Below are 24,471 nucleotides of genomic sequence, written 5' to 3' on the forward strand. Positions count from 1 at the left end.
GGCCAGTTGCTTCCGGCTTACGCGCCTTACAGACGCGTGTTTAGCGCAGATCTCACGCGCCGTACGGAAGTGTGCTCTGGCGCACCGGAAGCGGCCGGAAGAGAGCGATGGCGGGTTTGACTGTGAGAGACCCTGCGGTGGATCGTTCTCTGCGTTCGGTGTTCGGTGAGAGGAATTCGTGGAGCCAAGCATCAGGGAGGCGCAGAAAGAGACAGGGGCTACGAGGAATTCCCCGTGCACCTCATGAATTGCCACAGGAGCTGGTTATGGGTTGGGCTTGCAGCTCTACCTGCCTATCCTGTGGGGCGGCCAACCTGGTGGACTCGCGGGCAAAGTGATGCCCCTTTCCCCTGAGGTCTCACAGCCTTTCTAAGATGTGGCTGAGAAAGTTAAACTAGCGTTCAGCTTCGATGCGTTTGTCCTTTCACGAGCTTCAATCATTGCCTGCAATTGAGGGCGCATGGCAACTGTCCCTACTACTTCTCACCCCCTTTCTCAGAATACAGATTATATGCTGAGTGTATAGATCCTTGTGTCCACTTGCCGCCCTCCATAAGGACTTTCCTCTGCTTTTTACCGTAACATTATCTAGTTAGATACCTGTAGCGGCCACCTGGCTTCTTAGGGTGAATTGTGAATGAATTTTTAAAATACCAAATACATTGGTATTTTTAGTTCTTATTGATAAGATTCGCAGATTTTCAGGTAAATACCAATGCCAGAGTTTTTCACCAAAGTTAAGGAAAATCATAACACTTGTCAGATAAGTCTACGAACTGCTACTAAGGAGTGCCTATACCTTTTATATTTACCCTTAGTGGTTTATTTGTTTTCTAATTAAAGTCAGCAGACAAAATTGAAATCTTATCTGAAGTACCATGGAACTGGGGTTGTAGGAACACAATTTTGAGGTAGTTATATTTTCAATGATAGAAGTAGATACTGGTTTACTTTCTCACCAGAGAAATGGGTTACAAACTCAAAAGTTTTCATATGTTGTCTATTTTCTTCGTAGTGGGGAACATTCCATATGAGGCTACTGAAGAGCAGTTAAAGGACATCTTTTCTGAGGTTGGACCCGTTGTTAGTTTCAGGTGAGATCCCCTTTGACTACTTGGGGTCTTCTTTAAAATCACAAATTTGGCCATTAGCAATAATGGCAAGGTTTTTACTGGTGACTTTTCACATTCTTCTGTTTTTTTGTAACAGTTTTATTCAGGTATGATTCATATACCATACAATCCACATTTATTTTTACTGAAAGATACTTTTTTTTCATTTAAAAAATATTTCAGTGAGGGGCATCTGGGTGGCTCAGTCAGTTAAGTGTGACTTCGGCTCAGGTAATGATTTCATGGTTTCAGTTCAAGCCCCACATCAGGCTGTCTGCTGTCAGCACAGAGTCCGCTTTGGATCCTCTGTCTCCCTCTCTCTCTGCCCCTGCCCGGCACACTCAAAAATAAGCATTAAAAAAAATATTTCAGTGGGGCGGTCAGAGTGATAAAGTTACTTGTCTTACAGTGGACCAAATTAGAACATGGCAATGTTAGCAGGAAACCTATATGTGTGTAACATTTGTGTCTGATACTTGGTTCTGCTCTTCCAGGTTGGTATATGATAGGGAAACAGGAAAGCCAAAGGGTTATGGCTTCTGTGAATACCAAGACCAGGAGACAGCACTTAGTGCCATGCGAAACCTGAATGGGCGTGAATTCAGTGGAAGAGCACTTCGCGTGGACAATGCTGCCAGTGAAAAGAACAAAGAAGAGCTGAAGAGTGAGTATAAACCTTATTTGTATGCAACATGAGTTAGTAAAGACGTATTGAAGATTTTCCATTTATGACCTGTTTTAGCATCTAGTGAAATGGTTAGCCATGTAGCTTTTTTACTTGACCCACTTAAGGCGCCTGAGGCGCCTGCATTAAGTAAGTGTATTTCTTTGAGAAACAAAGTACAGTTGACTTTAGAACTCCCTCTAGTTGCCAAGGAGTTGATTTCTAGTTAAAGATGAATTCGGGCTCACTAAGCCATTAGTTGCACTAATAACTGGGTCATTAGTTTGCCACTGCTGTAACTGTTTGTCAGATCTGTAATTAGTGGGATTACTAAGGCATTCTCTCGGCTTTTTTCATGAAGTAACAGATGAGGAATTACATTTTGAAATTGGTATCTTTATCTATTATTTTGCTTCTGAAAATTAGCATCTTTATCTATTGTTTTGCTTCTGAAATGAGTTGTCAAAAGAAATTGATATGCCCCATCCCTAATTTAGGTTAACATTGTCCACCTATGTGATCTTAGTCCCAGCTTTCCTCTGAGAGCAGAAAATACACTCGTCACTTTCCTCTACAGAAATAAGAGACTTGCAAATCACTTATTTCTCAGTTCCAGAGAATTTACAGTTATCAACGGGTCCTGGAAGGGAAGTAGCCCTGGAAAGTAGATACTTGAAATGATTTAGCTCTTAATTTTGCCTCCTTAACTTTTTGTACTTTCTTCCTGATCAGGCCTTGGCACTGGTGCCCCTGTCATTGAGTCACCTTATGGAGAGACCATCAGTCCTGAGGATGCCCCTGAGTCCATTAGCAAAGCAGTTGCCAGTCTTCCACCAGAGCAGATGTTTGAGCTGATGAAACAAATGAAGGTGGGAGGAGGCATTAGGTTAAGAACAAATCAAATCACAGCAAATTTTCAAGGAGTTAATTGATAAAGTTAATGGAAATGACTCCCTGAGCTCAAATATAAGGTGTGCCTGTTAATCACCATTTCTTGCACCTTTGATATGCCATATGTCCATAGCATATTTTACATTTTGTGCAAGGAGCTTTCCATTTTTGTACACGAACACAACTATACAGTCTGGCTTTTTGTGGCCCATAGATATCAGATGCAGATATTAAAATGTGTCTTTTTTCCTAAATGGTGGTATTATGGTATTTGAAATGCCTCTTTCTTCTCTTGCCTGTCATGACCAAAATTTTATGTGCTATGCAAAAACCAATGATAGCTTAAAAAGCTTCTTGAACATTACATTTCTCAGATGAGAATGGCTCTAAATCACTATTAATTTCTAAGTAATAAGTATTGAACCTGATGATGAATCTGTTTATCTTCTCAGCTCTGTGTCCAGAATAGTCCTCAGGAAGCACGGAACATGTTGCTTCAGAACCCTCAACTGGCTTATGCTTTGCTACAAGCACAGGTAGTGATGAGAATTGTGGATCCAGAGATTGCCCTGGTGAGTGCTGCTTGTTTTTTATGGAAATGCCACAATAAACTTTGAGTGGGGTAGGAACTACTTGATTGCTTTGTTAAACAGCTCATAGATTTGTCTTTTTGTTTTTTAGAAAATTCTGCATCGTCAGACAAATATCCCAACACTGATTGCAGGCAACCCTCAGCCAGTCCACAGTGCCGGCCCTGGCTCAGGATCCTCTGTGTCAATGAGCCAGCAGAATCCTCAGGCCCCTCAGGCCCAGTCTTTGGTAGGGCTTTACCTCTTAATATTACTTTTACCTGTTTTAGAATGCCATTTTCATTTTAGGAAGATATATTGAAAGAAGAATAGTCAGGAGTTGAAGATGATAATTTCAATTTCCAGACATGATAGCAATTTTCAGTTTGCAGGGTATATGGCCTCTAAATGAATATAGATGCAGTGCCAAGTTTGTAAAACAAAAAGGTCCTTTCTGTGTGCCCTTTTATAGAAGCTAATCTTTTGTTTACGTGCATGCATGGTACTGTGGTTGACAGTTTGTTCTACATAGGTCTCATTTAGTACTTATAGCAATTGTATCAGGTTGGCACTCTTATTATCTCCTTACCAATGAAAGTGTAAAGCTTGCTTTCCAACCGTGACACAAAACTTTGAAGCCATAAGAAATAAATACATTGGAAAGCTGAAAATTTTCTGTATAAAGAAAAAGAAATAGGGACGCCTGGTGGCTCAGTAGACTAAGCATCTGAATTCTGCTCAAGTCATGATCTCATGGTTCGTGAATTTGAGCCCCGTGTCAGGCTCTGTGCTGACAGCTCAGAGCCTGGAGCCTGCTTCGAATTCTGGGTCTCCCTCTCTCTGCCCCTCCCCTGCTCACGCTCTCTCTCTCTCTCTCTCTCTCTCTCTCTCAAGAATAAATAAACATTAAAAATTTTTGAAAAGAAATAAATACCAAAGACAAATGACAAATTGGGGAAAGTATTTGCCACACTCATGATGGATAATAGACTGATTACTTAATCATGTTCAAGAATGTTTATTGTCACAATATAATAGTGAAAAATTGAAACATCCTAAATGTACATCAGGGGGAGAATGGGAAAAATGTATATTTATCCACTGTGTCCCCATGAATGACTTTCAAAAACATAATTCCATATAAGCAGGTAAGATGAACTAGGATACAATGCTATCAACACAGATAACCCAAACATTCTAAAAGTGAAAATAAGTGGATGTAGAAGCCTTTTCAAAATATGGGATATATGTGTTTGCATATATCCCAAAAATATGCTGAAATGTGTTTAGTATGTATGTTTAGTTTGTAATGATTTATATATGATTTCAAAACATCTGTAAAAATTCTTAAGTGGTTGTCTTAAGAAGGGGATATAGGGAGGCACCTGGGTGGCTCAGTCAGTTAAGCCTCCGACTCTTGATTTTGGCTCAGGTAATGATCTCATATGAGGTCATGGGATTGAGTCCTGCAGTGGGCTCCCTGCTCAGTGTGGATTGGGATTATCTCTCTCCATGCTCACTGTGCTTGAGATTCTCTCTTTCCCTCTCTCTCTCTCTCTCTCCCCTCCTCCCCTGCTCACACTCTCTCAAGATAAATAAATAAGCTTAAAAAAAAAAAGGATACAATATGCAGTTGAGAAAGACCATACAGCAGATTTCAAACATATATATTATTTATTTTCTAAACTGTACGTTTATTTTATTTTGTATATAATTTATATATCTGGACTTTTTCGTAACAAAAATGTTCAACCTCAAAATAAGACAAATGTGAACAGAAATTACAATAATCTATCATTTTTTACCTATCACATTGGGGGAGATAAACAACTTGAAGTCAACCATGGGTGCTACATGTGGCCTCACAACACATATCAGACTTGTCAGTCTCTACTTTTATTTTTTTAATAAAGTTTATTTATTTATTTGGAGAGAGAGTGTATGCATGTGAGTGGGGGAGGGGGAGAGAGAGAGACTATCCCAAGCAGGTTCTGCACTGTCAGCTTGGAGCCTGAGGTGGAGCTTGAGCTCACCAATCATGAGATCATGACCTAAGTTGAAATCAAGAGTCAGAAGCTTAACTGACTGAGCCACCCAGACACCCCGGTCTCTGCTTTTAGAATGTGGTCCATCTTAATTGTGTTCTATATAACCAGGCTCATCATGTGTGTGTCCAGAGGCATGTACATACTCTGTTTTTTCTTTTGATCAGGGTGGAATGCATGTCAACGGTGCACCTCCTCTGATGCAAGCTTCTATGCAGGCTGGAGTTCCAGCACCAGGGCAAATACCAGCAACTGTAACAGGACCTGGCCCTGGTTCCTTAGCTCCTGGAGGTATGTTTCATTTAGAGTCTTCACCATTTTGGTATTTTGCTAAAGTTTTGTTGTAGCAATTGGTATGTTGTAGCCACATTATTACGTGGTAAAGAGATCTTGATATAAAATTAATATGCAGCTAAGAAATATATCCTAGGTGGAGGAAATAGTTGATATCTTATATATAGATCTTCTGTGTCTGATTAAGAGAACAAGGAAAAGGACTACAAAATGGGAAAATCCAGTAAAACTTCCAAACTTCCAAATGGAATGAATGGGAACTAGACCAAGCCAACAAATAGAAGGTACAGGAAACAACATTGTAAAGTAAGTAATAATAAACATAGAGTAAGGAGGAAGGAATAAAATCTTTTTTTTTTTTTATTTTATATATGAAATTTATTGTCAAATTGGTTTCCATACAACACCCAGTGCTCCTCCCAAAAGGTGCCCTCTTCAATACCCATCACCCACCCTCCCCTCCCTCCCACCCCCCATCAACCCTCAGTTTGTTCTCAGTTTTTAACAGTCTCTTATGCTTTGGCTCTCTCCCACTCTAACCTCTTTTTTTTTTGTTCCTTCCCCTCCCCCATGGGTTCCTGTTAAGTTTCTGAGGATCCACATAAGAGTGAAACCATATGGTATCTGTCTTTCTCTGTATGGCTTATTTCACTTAGCATCACACTCTCCAGTTCCATCCACGTTGCTACAAAAGGCCCTATTTCATTTTTTCTCATTGCCACGTAGTAAGGAATAAAATCTTGTATAGAGGTTAATTCTACTAAATGTGAAGGGACTCAATTTTCCCACTGAAAGCCAGAGATTTGGGTTAAATGGCACTTAAAAAGACACAAAATAATTGTACTTATTATTATATTTAACAAGTATAAAATTGTACTTTATTAAATGTAATCAGACAAAACTACAAAAAGAAAAAACATTTTGAAGCTGTATCTTTTCATTGAAAGTGTGTATATAGAAATTAAGAGTGTTGCTATTATGCTTATAGTTTTTTCTCATTCAACACTCATAACTAAAAAAGTTATGAGTGAAATAGTGATTCCCTATATGAAACTCCTGTATGAACACATGACGTGTATCAATATTAAAGTTTTTTATGCAACGAAATTGCTTCTTGTTAATTTATCTAATCTAGGTTAGATTGACTACAGCATTACTACTAGAGGATAATTGAATCTAAATTGTTCTGTATTGTAGAGAACCTGGTCTACAGAGCTAAGTTGACAAGGAATAGAGGAAGGGATTTTAAAAGAAATTTCAGCAAACTCATGATTTCCATTTATCTATGCAGTTAAAATATCTTTCAGTGAAAAAAATGAATTCTGTATTTTATACATTTTTGAGTTATGGGTACCTAACTTAAAAATATTACAAATTGTGATGTGGTCCTACTACACATGACAAGTATGCAACCCATGATATATGCAGCTCATAATGTAAGTTGAAAACACCCAAAGTGGACTATACCCTGTTCAGGGAGACAAGTGCACTTGGATGTCACAACAGTGTCAATTTGCTCTAAAAGTTTCTGTGTCCTCCATTTCTGCATTTGACATTGTCATGAATTGTTAACATAGTGTGTGGATCAGCATTGTCTGTGGACCACACTTTGAGTACCTTTGTACTAATGGACCAAAAATAAGTGAAGACATTGAGGAATAAAGTAGCAGAACCAATAAGCACAATTTATTATTGAGATTTGACTAAAGAATATACTTTTCCCCCCAAATGACCATGGAACAGTAAAAAAAAAAAAAAAAAAAGTGACTATGTAGTTGGCCATAAAATTAAAAGTTTAAAAAGTAGAGATTTTACAGGCCACATTCTCTTATTATAAGCCAATAAAATTAGGGGCGCCTGGGTGGCTTAGTTGGTTAAGTGTCCGACTTCAGCTCGGGTCATGATCTCACAGTTCACGAGTTCGGGCCCCATGTCGGGCTCTGTGCTGACAGCTCAGAGCCTGGAGCCTGCTTCAGATTCTGTGTCTCCCTCTCTCTCTCCTCCTTCCCCACTGGCACTCTGTCTCTTTCTCTTGCTCACTTGCTCAAAAATTAATAAACATTAATTTTTTTAAAAAATAAGCCAATAAAATTAGAAATAATTAAAAGGTGACTGAAAAATAACCTTTACTTGGGAAATTAAGGAACATACATTAGGTATCCTTGAATTAAAGAGAACATAAGGAAATTTATAAATTATCCAAAAGACAACAAAAATAGTGTACTTTATACAAAAAGTGTGGGAAATAGTGAAGGCAGTACTTAAAATGAGTATCTTTAAATGCCTGTGTTATTAAAGAATAAAAGAGCTCTAAGTGCTGGTTTTAAAAAATTAGGAAAATAATATTTTCGATGGTATGTTTTGTGAGTTTGTAGCACTTATACTCCTGAAGTTTTTAAAACATCACTAGGACTTTTAAAATAACCTCTACAAAGCTCTTTGACAATTGGTGAGAAGAGGGAACAACCTAGTAGAAAAGCAGGCAAAGAAAATGAGTAGGCACTTCAAAGAAGAGCAAATCCAAATGGCAACAAAAACAAATCCATTTATAGTCATAGGATTGGAAATTAAATAACAAGATTTCAAAGATAGACGACACTATTGGTGGGGAAAGTGGTATCATAAATTAATTGGTAGCGGAAATGTGAAGTTTTTCAGCCTTTTAAGAAACTAGTCTCACATTTAAAATTCATGTACACTTTAACCCACCAATTCCACTTCTGGGAACCTAGCCCATACAAATAAAAGTGTCATCATGTGATAGTGTATAATATGAGAAGTTATGCCCAGAAGTCCTTCTGCCATTGCTTTTATTAGATCCTAAATCTTTGTATTGTTTTACTGACTGGTCTGAATAAATCCTAGAATGTTGTGATTAGAAGAGACCTTTGAAATCATTTAGACCTGTTCTCAAACTTTAATGTACATTAGAATTACCTAATTAGCTTATTAAAACTCAGATGCTGCTTCCCACCCTGAGACTTTCTAATTCAGCAAGTCTGAGTTAGGGCCCTGGAATTTGCAGTTCTAATAATTCCTTGGTGATACTGACACTTCTGGTCTGGGGACCACATTCTGAGAACTACTGGTTTAGACCAACTCATTCACTTTGCAGGTGAGGAGGCCTGGGCATATGCTAATTGTATTAAATCACTTGTTCAAAATCACAGTTACTTTGTTCCAGTAGAGATAGGGCTATCCCAGGTTCAGGTTCTTAATTAATGGCTCTTTGGTGCCTGGCATGTTAAATGGAGTAAGAGAATATTATGTATTTTTGATATTTTAGTTAAGTATTAATAAACTGCAAACAGTAAAGCTTGTCTTTTCTCCCCGCTCACAGAATATATTGTTGCTTTAAGGAAAAAAGAATTACTGCTATATGGAAAGGGCAAGATAAGGACTTGTGATGCATAATTATTCTTTGTGTACCAATCCTCATATCCCAACTGGTTAGGATAGAACTAAGTGGTTCTCAATCCTGTTAGACCCTGTGGCCTCTTTTCATAACAGATACTTTGCAGTGACTTTTTACTATCCTGAAATGAAATGCACACTTATAACCTACTTAACATGATTTCCAAGAAAATAATGTCCTAACTATAATATAAAGGAGAAGCAAAAAGAAATTAACCTATAATAAAAAATATTTTTAATACACAAGTGTTCAGGCATGACTACACAAGAAACCAAAAGGTAGCAGTCAGATGCTTGCACCTATACCATGAAGTAAAAGCTACAAATGTAGACAAATACAGGTATGTTGTTTTGGCAACACAAATACCAAAGAGACTATTGATGTTAGTGGTGTGATTTTTCTCAAGTGGTGAAAACTCTAGGTAAAATTCTTAACAAAACAAAAAATGCAGTACCCATAATTAACTCAGTAATTGTATTTCTGGAAAATTCAGTACATCTGTGTATATACATAAGTAGGGAAAAGAACTTTTTGTTTACAGATACAACAGACTTAGGTTCTAAATTCAGATGACCATAAGCAGGTTTTCATTTGTGTTAATGTTCACCAAGGCATTTGAGAGTTTTGCAAGACAAGATGATTCTGGATTCTGGAGGACTGTTTCAGACATTGCAGGACATCTAGTATCCCTGTTGGCTTTTCATTAAATGCCAGCCATGCCCTCTAAATCTTTTCACAACTAAAACCCACACATTTACAAAATACCCTGGGAACAGTATTGCCTCCTATGAGAGGAGTTATGTGGATAAGTGCCGTTTTTCTCCTATGTAACAGAACTTCTGCCACGGTTTTGGTAACCGGTGAGATTAAGTATTGTCATTTAACTCGCTCTTCTGTCACTGAAGCCTAGAGTTTACTAACAAACTCTACTTCTGTATACCTGCATTGTTTCAGGATAGTTATGATGTTCCTGAGTAGTTTTCTGCCTCTGAGGCCAAAAGAGAACATTTGTTAACTCAACCACTGTCCTAATTTTTTCTCCACTGTCATAATTTGTGTTTTTCTTTGCTTCCCTTTATCTTCTAGGAGGAATGCAAGCCCAGGTTGGAATGCCAGGAAGTGGACCAGTATCCATTGAGCGGGGACAAGGTAAATAAATATTAATATCTGATTAATGTGGATTGGACTTGGAAATATTCTATATCTGCACTATCTTACTATAGCAGCCACTAATGATATGTGGCTATTTGAATGTTAAGTTAATTAAAATTGAATTGAATTTAGGTAAAACTTAAAATTCAGTTCCTCATTCACACTAGCCACATTCCAAGTACTCAATGGCCACATGTTGCTAGTGGATACTATACTGGATAGTGCAGATACAGAATATTTCCATCATTGCAGAATATACAGCACCAGTCTAGATTTTCCATCTAGTGACCCAGAGCCCAGCTGTATAAGAATTGATGATAAATCAAGTGGATCCTTTGTTTCTATTTAAGTTATATCACCTTTTCCTAATAGTCTAATGATTCTACTGACATATTCTCTGTTACTCTGTGGCTATCTGTTGACTGAGTAAGGAATTTTAATAATAAGCATGTAACACGTGACTGGGCATGAAGAAGCCTAAATTTAAACTGCAGAGAAAACTGGGAGGAGGTCAGAGGTCTAAAGCTTACTTGATAAGAAGAGCATGTTGTACTGTGGCAGTAACACTAGACACCACAGCAGAGCCACTCCAAAATCTCCACATTATTTCCCTCTGTTACTGGAGTTTGAAGAAAAAGAAAATACAGTAGTTTGGTTGAAAACATTAGGAGGAGACAGTGAGAAAACAGAAGGAATGAATGATAAAACTGAGTGCATACTGTGGGCAAGGCACCTTAATTTTCACAGACAACTGTGTGAGTTAGGTGGCAGCACCTCAGTTTTCAGGTAAAGAGGTGGAGGCTCAGAGTTTTAAAGTTACCTATTTAAGGGGCATGGTAGTAAGTAAGTAAATACTGCTGTCTGAGTAATGTGGACAGGACTCAGGCCACTCATCTCTTCCAGCCAGTAAGTGGCAGAGCAAGACTCTGAAGTCTCTGAAAAAAATCTATACTCTATCTGAAGAGTGCCTTCAGTGCTTTTTGTTCTTACTCATTTCGTCATTTGATGAGAAAGAACTGCTTTGGACAGCACAGAGAAGTTTAAGTTACTTCCTAGCATATGGCCTATAAGAGAAACTCATTTTTTAAAAGCAAAATATTAACATAGAAGCCTAAGTACTTTACTTCTTGTCTATAGTTTGTACACTAGGGTTGGTTGTTGAAGTAACAGAACTAATAATCTTGTCAGATAATTGACAGTGGGACCAAGCTCTTGACCAAATGTCTCATCTAAAGCAGCCTGTGCTTTCGTGCTTTGTGCCCCTCCCTCTCAGCCACTATCAGCAGATCGTATGTGTATCCCAGAATATTTTTGCATTAGGGAGAAATTGGGGTTGCAGTCATATTCTTCTTCCCAAGCCATCAATCAATCAGTCACGCTTTAGGTGTTTAATGCATACTTCCACAAGACATCTTCTTTCCTGCTATAATTGTCTTCACCTTTCTGGTTAAAAGTTAGCAAAGGGAAATGACTTGGATTTTGAAGGTAGATAGGTGTGTCTTCTTGAAGAGATAAAGTGAGATGAGTTTTCTTTTATAGTTTGTCTTCAGTACTTAGCAGAGGAAGCAAGAATCTTTCCGTTTGTACCCAGTTTTTCTTTTCCTGGAATCCATGCTTCTTATACGCATTTGTAATGGTAAAAGGAGACAGTGACATGTTTAAAAAGATACTTCTTGCCTTCCGCCACCTTTGTGTAGTATTAGCACCCTTGTCATCTCATTAGTCTTTGTTTGCTGTTGTCATGTTTCATTATTACTAGAGACTTGCAGTGGCAGAGTGTTTCTTGAGGGGCGATATTATCTTTCTTTGTCTAAAGCTCACTCACTGCATTTCCCATGGAAATTTTTGTGCTTAAAAATATGGCAAAAATAGTACTGTCCAACTTGTGTTATGGGCCTCTTCAGAATAAATCTTGCCTTCTAGGTTCAGTACAGTCTCTTTCATGTTTTGCTTATGAACGTATGTTTATGTTCTTTGCCTAACTAGGGGTTCAGAACCATCCTTTTTTTTATTTTGTTTCCTTTTTTTTTGTAGTGATATAAGGAGATTTAGGTGGACTTGTAGTAGCAGAGGCGAAAATCGAAAGTGGCTGAGTAAAATCATTGGCTGACAGGTTTCAACTTAGGAGGTAATCTCATCACAGCAGAACAATTTCAGATCCCAAAGAAGCTAATATAGTTCAGGAACATTTTGTAGCCTGGGGCAGGCTCCTTGGCTTTGTAACTTACGTGTATAAATCTCCAGCGTCTGTATGTGTATGTTTCTCTGTGTGTGCGCACATGCGCAAGCTGTTTCAAGTGTCTGCTCTTTCTCCTTTTGAACTTACTGCTCACCTAGGAACACTACAGCACTCGCCCGTGGGACCCGCCGGGCCTGCATCAATTGAGCGAGTTCAAGGTACCCATTGTATCTGCGGGTTTCCTTTTGTTTGTGGTGTTCAGGGTGGGACATTGAGAGGACAAGGGCTGCTTGGCAGTCATCCTCACGTTCGGAACCCAAAAGGGTAGTGTTTTGGGTTTTTGTTTTTAAATTTTTTTCCTGTTGGGGCCACAAGCCTAAGATTGACCTCTTCACACAGGGCAGAGAACATGGATGATATGGGCATCTGTCCGAGGCTGTACTCCCTCCCTACTGGTGTCAGGAGGCTTGGATGGAATAGCAGTCTGTAAGGAGACAGCAGGTTCTTGCAGAGCCATGGCAGTGTTCACATAATGCCAAGACCCTACCTCTCTTTTGTGACTCTGGTCCTTGAACTAAGATTGATTATAAGGAGAACCAGGAGCATAAATTTCTTCAGGTTGCAGTGCTAGTCCTTGGCAGGTTGCTCCCCACTTTGCTCTTTATATAATTCCATCCATACCTCTGACATGGCACAGATTCTGCCTACACCCTGCTTCTGTTCTTGAGCTGCAAGAGGAGTCTGCTGTGGTGAGGTTTCACCCACTCTCAGGTGTCTGAATTATGTTGTCAGTGGTTATATAGAGTCATTTCTTGTTTTCCTTATGTGTCCTTCACAACAGTAACTCCCTGTTTGTTTTCCTGTCAGTGCCAATGCAGGACCCCAGAGCAGCTATGCAGCGTGGTCCCTTGCCTGCCAACGTCCCAACTCCTCGAGGTCTACTAGGAGATGCTCCAAATGATCCACGTGGAGGCACTTTACTTTCTGTAACTGGAGAGGTAGAGCCTAGGTAAGCACCAACAGAAGGAAAAGATTGGATGGGGCATCTGGGTGGCTCAGTCGGTTAAGTGTCCGACTTCGGCTCAGGTAATGATTTCATGGCTCATAAGTTCGAGCCCCTCGTCTGGCTCTGTGCTGACAGCTCAGAGCCTGGAGCCTGCTTTGGATTCTGTGTCTCCCTCTCTCTAGGCCCCTCCCACACTTGAGCTCTCTCTCTCTCAAAAATAAATAAACATTAAAAAAATTTTAAAAAGAAGGAAAAGACTGGAGGAATCAGAATTTTCCCATGGTTTGAGAACAGTCTTTCTGTACCAGTGGTACCTATTTGTCTACCTCAGAAGATAGATAAGTATTCATAGCCACTGTCCAAGACTAAGCACTTCTCCTTGGACAGAACCATATAGTTGAGTATGTCATTTTGAATGAACCATGGCTACTCCATCTTTACAAATGAGAAATTCTGGCATATGTACCTGAACAGGAAAAACTTTTGCATAATGGTAGTAATGATATTAATAATAGCAGTAATGATAATAAGAACAATGATTGATGCTAATGGGGATTATGCCTCTGACTCTGCTGTGAGTACTTTACTTAGATCATCTCATTAAATCTACACAACCACCCTGTGAGATTGATACTAATATACCAGTCATATTTTACAGAGGAAGAAGCAAAGCTATAGAGAGGTTAAGTAAATGTGCCCAAGATCACACAACTAATGTGTGATAAAGCCTGGATTTGAACCCATACAGTAACCCATGTTTTTAAGCACTGTACTACATACTCATTCTGTACAGTGGGTATCTTACCTCCTCAGTTATGAGCACCCTGACCAAATGTGAAATTCTAGAATGCGTGGATTTACATCTCAGCACTTTTTTTGACCTGTTTGGTGTTAATTCTCTTAGAATTCGTAGACTGATGTTTGCATCAGTTCTTTGACTTTTTTACTTACTGATCTTCTGGTTAATAGTTTTGGTTGTTGTTTTGTTCTGTTTTAAAATATAACATTTTCCTCCATCTCTAGAGGTTATCTGGGACCACCTCATCAGGGTCCACCCATGCACCATGTCCCTGGTCATGACAGCCGTGGCCCACCCCCACATGAAATGAGGGGAGGGCCATTAGCTGAGCCCAGACCTCTAATGGCGGAGCCAAGAGGACCCATGCTAGATCAGAGGGGTCCACCGTTGGATGGCAGAGGTAAGGGGGAGACCACATCACAAGGCTGACTGGTAGTTGCGGGCTACCAGCAATAAACCCAACTATCTTAGGCCCTAAGCTGGTATAAAGAAGGTAGGGCAATGGGGTTGAAAAACATTTTTAAGGTTTATCTGCAAATCTGTGAAATTGGGAAGGAGAATGTAGTATCATGTGCACTTGAACAACACGTTTGAACTGCACAGGTCCGCTTATACATGATTTTTTTTTTTTTTTTGGTAAATATAGTACAGTGCTAGTTTCCTTAAGATTTAATTAATAACATTTTCTTTTCTCTAGCTTACTTTATTGCAAGAATGCAGAACATAATACACATAATATACAAAATATGTGTCAATCAACAGTTTATGTTTTCGGTAAGGCTTCCAGTCAACAGTAGGCTATTAGTAGTTAAGTTTTAGGGGAGTGCTTCAGTCCTCACACTGTTCAAGGGTCAGCTATAGTTGTGGGGGAGATGTGACTAGAGGAATAGATTTCTTCTTTGATTGTTGGGTTTTTTTGCAGTAAGGATGAGTAGCTACACAGTGGTTTTCTTACAACTTTCTTTATAGGCGGAAGAGATCCCCGAGGCATAGATGCACGAGGAATGGAGGCACGAGCCATGGAGGCTAGAGGATTAGATGCCAGAGGATTGGAGGCCCGTGCTATGGAAGCCCGAGCGATGGAGGCCCGTGCGATGGAGGCCCGTGCGATGGAGGCCCGTGCAATGGAAGTCAGAGGGATAGAAGCCAGAAGTATGGATACAAGGGGCCCAGTCCCTGGTCCTAGAGGTCCTATACCTAGTGGAATCCAAGGTCCCAGTCCAATTAACATGGGGGCAGTTGGCCCCCAGGGATCCAGACAGGTATGTGCAACACTCACTTCTTACTTCTATGTGAAATCTTAATCTATTCAGGAATTGATAATTAAGCCTGTTACTGCTTTCTGATTTAGGCTATTTCTCAGTTTGTTAAAACGGGAAGATTAGAATCTCCCTTCTTTTAGTTTCTGTGTCCCTTAAGGTGGTTATTTGCTAGGCACCAGGATTGTGGCAACCTTGTCCCACAATTTAAGGAGCTCTTCCATTCAGACCAGAGTCCCTGCAAATTTAGGAGACAGAGTGTGTCTCACTAGAATCTAGGCATGGATAATTTGAAAAACCTCCTCCAAATGATTCTAATGTACAACCATAAGAACTGCATTAGAGCATATGAACAGCTATAGGTAATCAATTCAGGTAATCTTAGTTTTGCAGAAACCTATTTTAATTTACTTTCATCAAACAGCCTAAGTGAACAGTGGAGTATCAAAGGCAATTTACTAATGCTTACCTTAAAACCTGTGGAACTGAATTCTTATCTCTTCTTGTTTGGCTCTTTCCAGCTCTGTGTATGTGGTGATCTATGATTGTCTATGTGTTGTCATCTCCTCCCTTTTCAACACAATTGGTTGTGGGGAGATGGTGATATACATGTGGCTTCCCTGAGTTTTTAGGTGCTAGCACCTTCATCTCCCTCTAGCCCCTCCGTCTTCCTTTCTCCATTTGTCTTCCTCCTTCCTCTATGTACTTCTGGCTCTCTTCCCTCTTCCATATGTTTATGTGTCTTGCTCTCGTGTGTGTGTGTGTGTGTGTGTGTGTGTGTGTGTGTGTGTGTGAGAGAGAGAGAGAGAGAGAGAGAGAGAGAGAGAGAAAGAGGTAGGGGGAGAGAGTCAGCTGGAATTGAACATGTCAGCCATCCATTTCTCTTGTTTTATAGATTTGGAAATTGAGATCCAAGAATTCAGGTTACTTGTCCAAATTCACACAACTAAAAAGTAACAGAGTAAGGAATAGAACCCACTATTTTTTTCCACTGTACCACTCTGTCCTGTTATCTGCATGTTATGTATGTGTGTAGACATACATGTATGTATGTCTGCCTCCCCCTCTTTAATAGGAAATACGAGTATGTCGTTTTCTGGTATGTGTGAAATAAAACCGTTCTCTATTTTTTTTCTTTCAAGTTATGCTTTTTAAAAAATGTGTGTGTGTGGGCCTTGTTGTTTATTCTGCCCTCTATGGTCAGTAGCCTCATAACAAAAATGGTTTTTATGCATTTATTCAGTCATTCAACAAATATTTATTGAGCACCTCCTGTGTAGCAGAGACAGCTTTAGGTACTGGGGATATATCAGTGTGAACAAAACAAAGTTCCTGCCCCCCTGGAGCTTGCATCCTAGCTGGGAAAACTGACAACAAATAATTGCATGATTTGCTTGTATAATTCTGTCAATATTTTCATTGAAAATAATGGTTGGAAGACTGTTTCTGGAGAAAGTCTTGCTCTTTCATCTCTGCTAGCACTTGAACTCATTACTCTGTAGTGTTAGGTTTATATAATTTTAATTAGTAGATTGTATAAAGCCTATTAGATCTGAGGTGACAATAAATTTTATCTTCAAACCTTTTTTTTAAATTGTTTAAAGTAGTATGTTCATTCATACATAAAAGATATACAGTGAGAACCTTGCTTTGTCCACTGTATCCATCTCCCTTGTGACCCCCATCTCCTACAGATAATTGCTTTTGTTCAACTTCTGTTATATCTTTCTAACAAAGAAGACTGTTAGAAAATATGCATTGTTTAAAAATGTATATTTTTCCTTTCTTTCACTGTCCTTGTGCCTAGGGCAAAAGCATAAACTAGGACTATCTTAGGCAAACCTGGTTGTGTAGTCACCTATATTGTGACTTGTCTGCCTCGAATAGGCACTCCTGGAAACTTGAAATGGCCATTATTGAATGGTTAGATCATGTTATAATAGTTCAAATTAGTATTGACTAAAATGTAAAAAATGTTATCCTCACAGATATTTCAGATCTGTAGCACAACATTAAAGTTCAGACCGGTCTCTGGATTCAGTATTGATAACAGAAAGTGATAGGGGTGCCTGGGTGGCTCAGTTGGTTGAGCGTCTGACTTCGGCTCAGGTCATGATCTCACGGTTCGTGGGTTCGAGCCCCATGTCGGGCTCTGTGCTGATGGCTCAGAGCCTCGAGCCTCAAGCCTGCTTCAGATTCTGTGCCTCTCTCTCTCTGCCCCTCCCCTGCTCACACTCTGTCAATCTCTCTCGAAAAATAAATAAGCATTTGAAAAAATGTTTTTCAAGAAGAACAGAAAGTGATAATGAAGTGTATTATGCTTCCTTCCCTTCTTAAACAAGATAGGAAAAACAATTTTCACCATTTTTTGATTACTCAAGGTCATCATTACATGTACCCATTACTGTATATGCTGTAACAGAAAACACAGTTACCTCCTGTTTGGTTTCTGGTCTCCTCCACTGTCAGTTTGTCACCTGGCTCTTCACATTGCTGTCCTGGTATCTGCTCCTAACGGTTTATCACATTTCTTTTTGAGTTTTGATGCTTCTAATTTTCTGGGGAAGCAGGTAACAAGTTAACAATTTGTGTTTAATAAGAGTACCTCAACTCTGGGTGAATGCCTGAGTGTGAACATAATAGCAGAGGGAACTTAAACAGTGATTCTAGGTGCTCTGAGGCCTTTTCCTTGGGGTATGGTAGTCTTCCCAAAGATTGAAGTCACCAAAGATCTTAAATAAGTGATATAACTGCATTTTGTTCTTTTAACTTGGGTCAGTGATATTTCTTGGTCTGTAATTTAGCAGAAAGTATCTGCTGCATATTCTCTCTGGAAAGTTATAAAAAGCAAATGTTGGGCTAATAACAGTCTTTTCCCCAGAGGCCTTCCCATCTCCTTTCTGCCTCTGCCATTATGATCGTCTCTGCCTTGCTTGTGGGATAGGGCCCTTTGGAACAAACTGCCTATGTCTGATTGAACTAGAGGTAGGCGGTATCCCTGTGAATGTAGCTTCCCCAGTGGACCAGCATACATTATTTCTAGAATCTGCTGGCTTTCATTTCTGTTTCCACTGAGCACTAGTTTCTAGGATGCTCTCAGTTTTCTCTGTGTTTATGCAGCTGGATTTTGCTTGATTTGATGGTATCTGATTGTTCAGTGTTATATTTGTTGATGATGCTGGAGCTATTGTAAGCAAATGTGTCTAAGTTGCTAGTCGATCTCTGGCTAAACTCTGCCTTCTGCCATTGCTAACAGTAGGAAATGATCTTCAGAATCATTAATTTGCTTTTTTTGTTTTTTTACTCATATCCATAATCAGTTCATGTTTTTCACATTATTATTCGATCCTGAATACCTATATGAGAAGTTCTGAAACATCTCTCCTCATCTCTCTTTATGCATATAGGTCCCAGTTATGCAGGGAGCAGGCATGCAAGGAGCAAACATTCAGGGTGGAGGTCAGCCTGGGGGCTTTAGTCCTGGCCAGAACCAGGTCACCCCACAGGACCATGAGAAGGTAAGCAACACTGCCTCCAGTGGCACACTTCTCTTGGATTCTGCTTTTCTTTTTTCTTTTTTCTTTTTTAATTTTTATTTATTTTTGGGAGAGAGAGAGGGAGAGCAAGAGAGAACAAGCCGGGGAGGGACAGAGAGAGAGGGAGACACAGAATCTGAAGCAGGCTGCAGGCTCTGAGCTGTCAGCAGAGACCAATGCGGGGCTTGAACTGAAGAACTGCGAGATCATGACCTGGGCCGAAGTTGGACACTTAACCAACTGAGCCACCCAGGCGCCCCTAAATTTTTTTTTTTAATGTACATCCAAGTTAGTTAGCATATAGTGCAACAATGGTTTCAGGAGTAGGTTCCTTAATCCTTGTTTGTTCTCCATATTTAAGAGTCTCTTATGTTTTGTCCCCCTCCCTGTTTTTCATATTATTTTTGCTTCCCTTCCCTAATGTTCATCTATTTTGCATCTTAAAGTCCTCAAATGAGTGAAGTCATATATTTGTCTTTCTCTGACTAATTTCGCTTAGCATACTACCCTCTAGTTCCATCCACGTAGTTGCAAATGGCAAGATTTCATTCTTTTTGATTGCCAAGTAATACTCCATTGTGTATATATACCACATCTTCTTTATCCATTCATCCATCGATGGACATTTGGGCTTTTTCCATACTTTGGCTATTGTTGATAGTGCTGCTATAAACATAGGGGTGCATGTGCCCCTTTGAAATAGCATACCTGTATCCATCCCTTGGATATATACCTAGTAGTGCAATTGCTGGGTTGTAGGGTAGTTCTATTTTTAATTTTTTGAGGAAACTCCATACTGTTTACCAGAGTGGCTGCACCAGTTTGCATTCCCATAATTTTTTTTTTAATGTTTATTTAGTTTTGAGAGCAAGCGAGCATGAATAGGGGAGGGGCAGAGAAAGAGGGAAACACAGAATCCAAAGCAGGCTCCAGGCTCTGAGCTGTCAGCACAGAGCCTGACACAGGGCTCGAACCCACAAACTGTGAGATCATTACCTGAGCCGAAGTTGGACACTCAACTGACTAAGCCACCCAGGCACCCCAGGATTCTGCTTTTCAATTACTATGTGAATGTCCTGGGTCTCTGGAGTTCCTTTGGAAGCAATGGTTTACTCCTATAACTTTTTTATGATCTTGCTATCTGAAAATTTATCAGCCTGGTCTTAAATATCTTTTCTTTTTTAATGTTTTGTTTTATTTCTGAGAGAGAGCATGAGCAGGGAGGGACAAAGAGAGCAGAAGACACAGAATCCGAAGCATGCTTCAGGCTGAGCTGTCAGCACAGAGCCCCACACAGGGCTCAAACCCACAAACTGCAGGATCATGACCTGAGCCAAAGTCAGACGCCCATCTGACTGAGCCACCCAGGTGCCCCTATGGGCCTGGTCTTAAAATTCTTTAGTGGATGTATATAAATGGCGGCTTATCTTACATTTCAGACTCGAATGGCAGCTTATCTTACATATCAGACTCATCTGCCATAACTGTTTTTGGTTTTTTTTTTTGTAGGCCAGCTTGACCTGAAAATCCAAGTCTCTTTTTTCCCCCACCTAAAAACAATAGCAAATCCCCCATGAGTATGTCTCTCTGTTTCTATATTTGACCATTGTGGGGAGCTCATGTCTGATGGAAAGACTAAAACTTGTAAAAAAGAGAGACTTTCAAAATGGGACCAAAAACTAAAGACTTCCCAAGGCTCACAGATAACATGTTAGTCTGCAAGAACTTTGGGTTCATGCAGGTGTCTGATTCGAGTCTTCTAATCTTAGGTATTATTGTACTTGAGCTTTTCATTGTGCCCTTTCTCACCAGCTGGGTTTTTAACTTGGTTTGGGTGTTTTTTGTGTACAGTATTCTAGGCGTGAAATATCCTTCCTTTTTAGACAGAAGCTGGTGTTGTTTTTATGGCTGCCATCATGAAAACTCACTCCCTTTTTTTTTCCTCTTCACAGGCTGCTTTGATCATGCAGGTTCTTCAACTGACTGCAGACCAGATCGCCATGCTGCCTCCTGAGCAGAGGCAGAGTATCCTGATCTTAAAGGAACAAATACAGAAATCCACTGGAGCACCTTGAAAGGTGAGCCAACTTAACCTGCCTAAGTTGGACAAGCTCCTTGTGCATTTGGGGTATTAGATGCTTTCAACCTTAACCAACAACACTCTCCTGATCTCGAGACTGTCCGAGGCCTGCAGTCCTCTTGGCTACACTCTTCACCCTTCATTAGATTAGGTCAGCTCCTATGAAGATAGCAGAAGGCAGCAGGGTATTTGTTCAGTTGTTGAGTTGGTTGTAAGCTTTTTTTTAACCTTTCTTTCCTAATGGCAGAAGTAACATGTGATCACTTTTACAAAGTTAATCAAACACAGAAATGTAGAAAGGTCAGGGTAGGAAGCTCTGCTTCCTCAATCTCATTCCCCGAGCAACCTCTAAATATAGTTTGGTGGGTATCCTTCCAGAATCAGTTGTGTTATTGTATTCCACATATTCTCCATCAAAATGGAGAAAATGCAAAACATTTCAATAAGATGTATAAATATTTTAGTTTCCAGTATTTATTTAATATTGACTGTGTTGAGGTTAAACTGATAGAGCACCATCACCATCGGTCCCTTTACATTTTAGAGGCTGGGGTACACCTCTGCCCTTTATTTTTCTTGCTTATCAGTCATGTAAAAGGGATCATAATCATGTGACCTAACCTGATTCTATGTATTTGAGTTTCTTTTAAAAACCTTTTTCCCCAACACCTTGTATTTTGTAAATAATTATTTTCTAAAAACAGTTTAAAATTCACATTGTCCCAATATCGGCTGGAATATCACATCGTGAATTTCTACTTTCTACCCCATCTGTATTATAATTCCCATCCACATATTATAATATAATAGTGAGGAGCGCCTGGGTGGGTCAGTCGGCTGAGCATCTGACTTAGGCTCAGGTCATGATTTCACACTTTGTGGGTTCAAGCCCCGCGTCAGGCTGTGTGCTGACAGCTTGCTCAGAGCCTACAGCCTGCTTCAGATTCTGTGTCTCCTTCTCTCTCTCTCTGCCCCTCCCCCGCTCATGCTCTGTCTCTGTCTCAAAAACAAATAAATGTTAAAAAAATTATAATATAATAGCGAATTCATTTACACCATTTAGCAGTCTTTACTAAATATGTTGTGTTTTAATCCATATTTGTAATGTCATTAAAACATCCAAACCAGAAACATGCATCATATCTGTATTTAGACTTTAAATTTTTTTTTAATATTTAGTTTTGAGAGATAGAGTGTGAGCAGGGGAAAGGCAGAGAGAGAGAGGGAGACACAGAATCTGAAGCAGTCTCCAGGCCCTGAGCTGTCAGCACAGAGCCCGACGTGGGGCTCGAACTCACAAACCATGAGATCATGACCTGAGCCGAAGTCGGACGCTTTAACCAACTGAGCCACCCAGGCACCCCTGTATTTAGACTTTAAATGACTAAAGTGTAATGAGAAGCTGTCCTAGATGGATGGCTAGCTAGACTTTAACTTTTTAGTCCAGATACCTGAGGCATTTTTTTTAGTAAAAGAATAGGCTATTATATTTAGAGTAATAGATTAAAAACTATTCCTTTTACTTTTTCTAATTTATTTATGTCAGAGAAGGCATGCCCCACAACATGGAAAAATTACTCTTTTTGGATAATAGAGGTAGAAATATTTCTGAAAGTTCTTTCATTATGTATTCTTGCTCATAACCTATTCCCAAGCCGTGCACACAAACCACAGGGCAAGGGTTTTTGTTTGTTTCTATTTTGAAATAATTAATATAAATTCACAGAAGGTTGGAAGAATAGTACAAAGAGCCTCGTGTACCCATCCTTAAACTTCCCCCAAGTATAACATCTTGAGAAGCTGTTGTGCAGTGCCTTTTTAGTTTGTAGTACAAAACCAAGAAATTGACATTGGTACATTTCTGTTGAGTACAGACCTTACTCAGTTTTCACTATTTTTTAGACATATTATTTGTGTGTGATCAGTGGTTCTCATCCAGAGGCAGTTTTGCTCCATATAGGAAATTTGGAAATGTCTGGAGACGTTCTTGGTTGTCAGAACTTTAGGGGATAGTGTACTACTGGCATTCAGTGGGTAGAGACCAGAGATGCTTCTGAACATCCTATAACCACAGGATCACCCCCCACCCCATAACAAAGACTAACCTGTCTCCAAATGTCAATATTGCTGAGGTTGAGAAACCCTGCTGTCAGGTGATTACTTTGGGGATCCTGGAGGTAGACACCTTAGGAATCTGTCCCTGGTGATTTGCCTTTTTGCATAGCCTCCCTCCCTTCCTTTAAATTTTTTTTTCCTGATGTTTGGGGAAGAGAACTTTTTCTCCATTTCTGATGGCTTTCTCCCAACTTTTTCTTACAGGTTTTCAAAAATACCTGGCAACAAATCTGGAAATTAATTCCATAACTTTGTTGAAATGTTGCAAAAAGATGACTTCTGCATCCTAACCCTTGAATGAATGCCAGGTGGAGGATTCCCATCACCTTCTCTCAGAACAAAATCAGTTCATTCTGTTGTCTTAGTTTGTATATTTTCTGTGACTTGAAATAAACTTTGAACACAATTTTAGTATACTGCAGATTGATACACATGACCTTTTTGCTTTTAAAAAGGTGTACACCAAGGGTGAAACCTTAGAGATGTGTTTTCAACCCTTACCGCAGTATTGTACTTTAATGTTATATTGCCATAGCTCTGTTTTTCCTTTAAGTTAACCACTTATTCTTCTTGATGATATTTGAGAATTTCTCAGAAGCAGTGTTTTCTAGAACTTAGTTTTTGCTTTGTTTGCTTCCAGCAGAAATAATGCAATTTGCCCTTTGAGAACTTGCTAGAACTTCTGAGTTTACTGGGAGAAAATAGCCCATGCTTAGAGCTGTAAAATGGCAAGAAGGACAACAAAGCAAAGAGCCTAGCAGAGCAGTGTATTTAGTGTAGAAAAATCCAATTATCAGAATGTACTTTTGTTTATCAGTAGCAGGTTTATTTACATGCATAGTTCAGAATTAAGACAAAATGTTGTATTGGCACTGGTTCAAGTGTGTCAGCAACACAAGAGACTGTTGACATTTACCTGTCCTAAAACTCTTCAGTCTCAGTAGTCAACCTTGAAAGTTAAAAAAGCCACTAATTTTTCACATGTTCGAGATGAAATAAAAACTAAATAGAAATCAAATGAACAAAATACATTCATTCTACCTTCTAGATAATCACTAACCTACAGTCTTCCTCTATAACCAAATTTATTCTGGGAAATTAAAACATAGAAAACCCTGAAACTTTTACATTCTTCTCATTTATTTTAAGAGGACCAAATGTAGAGCATAAGTAGTCAGATTGCCCATTAGGCCTGCCCCTGCCTGCTTCCTTGCAGATAGACGTGACCATAAATAGTGCCACTAGTTCTAACCTATGGCTCTTCCAGCCTAGCATTCTCTCTCTCATAGTGGCATTAAGGAGGAACATGATTTCTCTCCATCAGGCCAACCTCAAGAGGTTAAGAGATGCCTTAA

At 39.5% G+C, this 24,471-nt stretch overlaps 1 protein-coding gene and 1 non-coding gene across 3 annotated transcripts; both read left to right on the forward strand.

Annotated features, from left to right (window-relative positions):
• The first annotated feature begins 67 nt into the window (after positions 1 to 67).
• On the forward strand, positions 68 to 23,537 carry CSTF2 (cleavage stimulation factor subunit 2). 2 transcript variants are annotated; one of them, XM_030305657.1, is made up of 15 exons: positions 68 to 165; positions 1,016 to 1,094; positions 1,607 to 1,776; positions 2,509 to 2,645; positions 3,120 to 3,239; positions 3,349 to 3,486; positions 5,449 to 5,572; positions 10,077 to 10,139; positions 12,480 to 12,539; positions 13,189 to 13,330; positions 14,351 to 14,526; positions 15,096 to 15,388; positions 18,793 to 18,903; positions 20,874 to 20,999; positions 23,321 to 23,537. In XM_030305657.1, exons 1-14 carry the CDS (start codon positions 108 to 110, stop codon positions 20,994 to 20,996), a joined length of 1,794 nt encoding a protein of 597 aa, XP_030161517.1. In that variant the 5' UTR covers positions 68 to 107; the 3' UTR covers positions 20,997 to 20,999; positions 23,321 to 23,537. The 2 variants fall into 2 exon arrangements, with proteins under 2 accessions (XP_030161517.1, XP_030161518.1); XM_030305658.1 differs by lacking the exon at positions 12,480 to 12,539.
• TRNAR-UCG lies at positions 17,453 to 17,537 on the forward strand. Its single transcript has one exon. It is a non-coding gene; the product is annotated as a tRNA-Arg (tRNA).
• Positions 23,538 to 24,471: the final 934 nt, after the last annotated feature.

Source organism: Lynx canadensis, chromosome X, assembly GCF_007474595.2.
Source record: "Lynx canadensis isolate LIC74 chromosome X, mLynCan4.pri.v2, whole genome shotgun sequence".
NCBI lineage: Eukaryota > Metazoa > Chordata > Mammalia > Carnivora > Felidae > Lynx > Lynx canadensis.

What these genes read in the sequence shown, in the direction of transcription:
- CSTF2 (XM_030305657.1), top strand. Translation starts at nt 108, where the DNA reads ATGGCGGGTTTGACTGTGAGAGACCCTGCGGTGGATCGTTCTCTGCGT. An exon ending in TGGTTCCTTAGCTCCTGGAG is followed by an intron (nt 5,573 to 10,076) that starts GTATGTTTCATT and finishes TTTATCTTCTAG; the next exon opens with GAGGAATGCAAGCCCAGGTT. An exon ending in CCCCACAGGACCATGAGAAG is followed by an intron (nt 18,904 to 20,873) that starts GTAAGCAACACT and finishes TCCTCTTCACAG; the next exon opens with GCTGCTTTGATCATGCAGGT.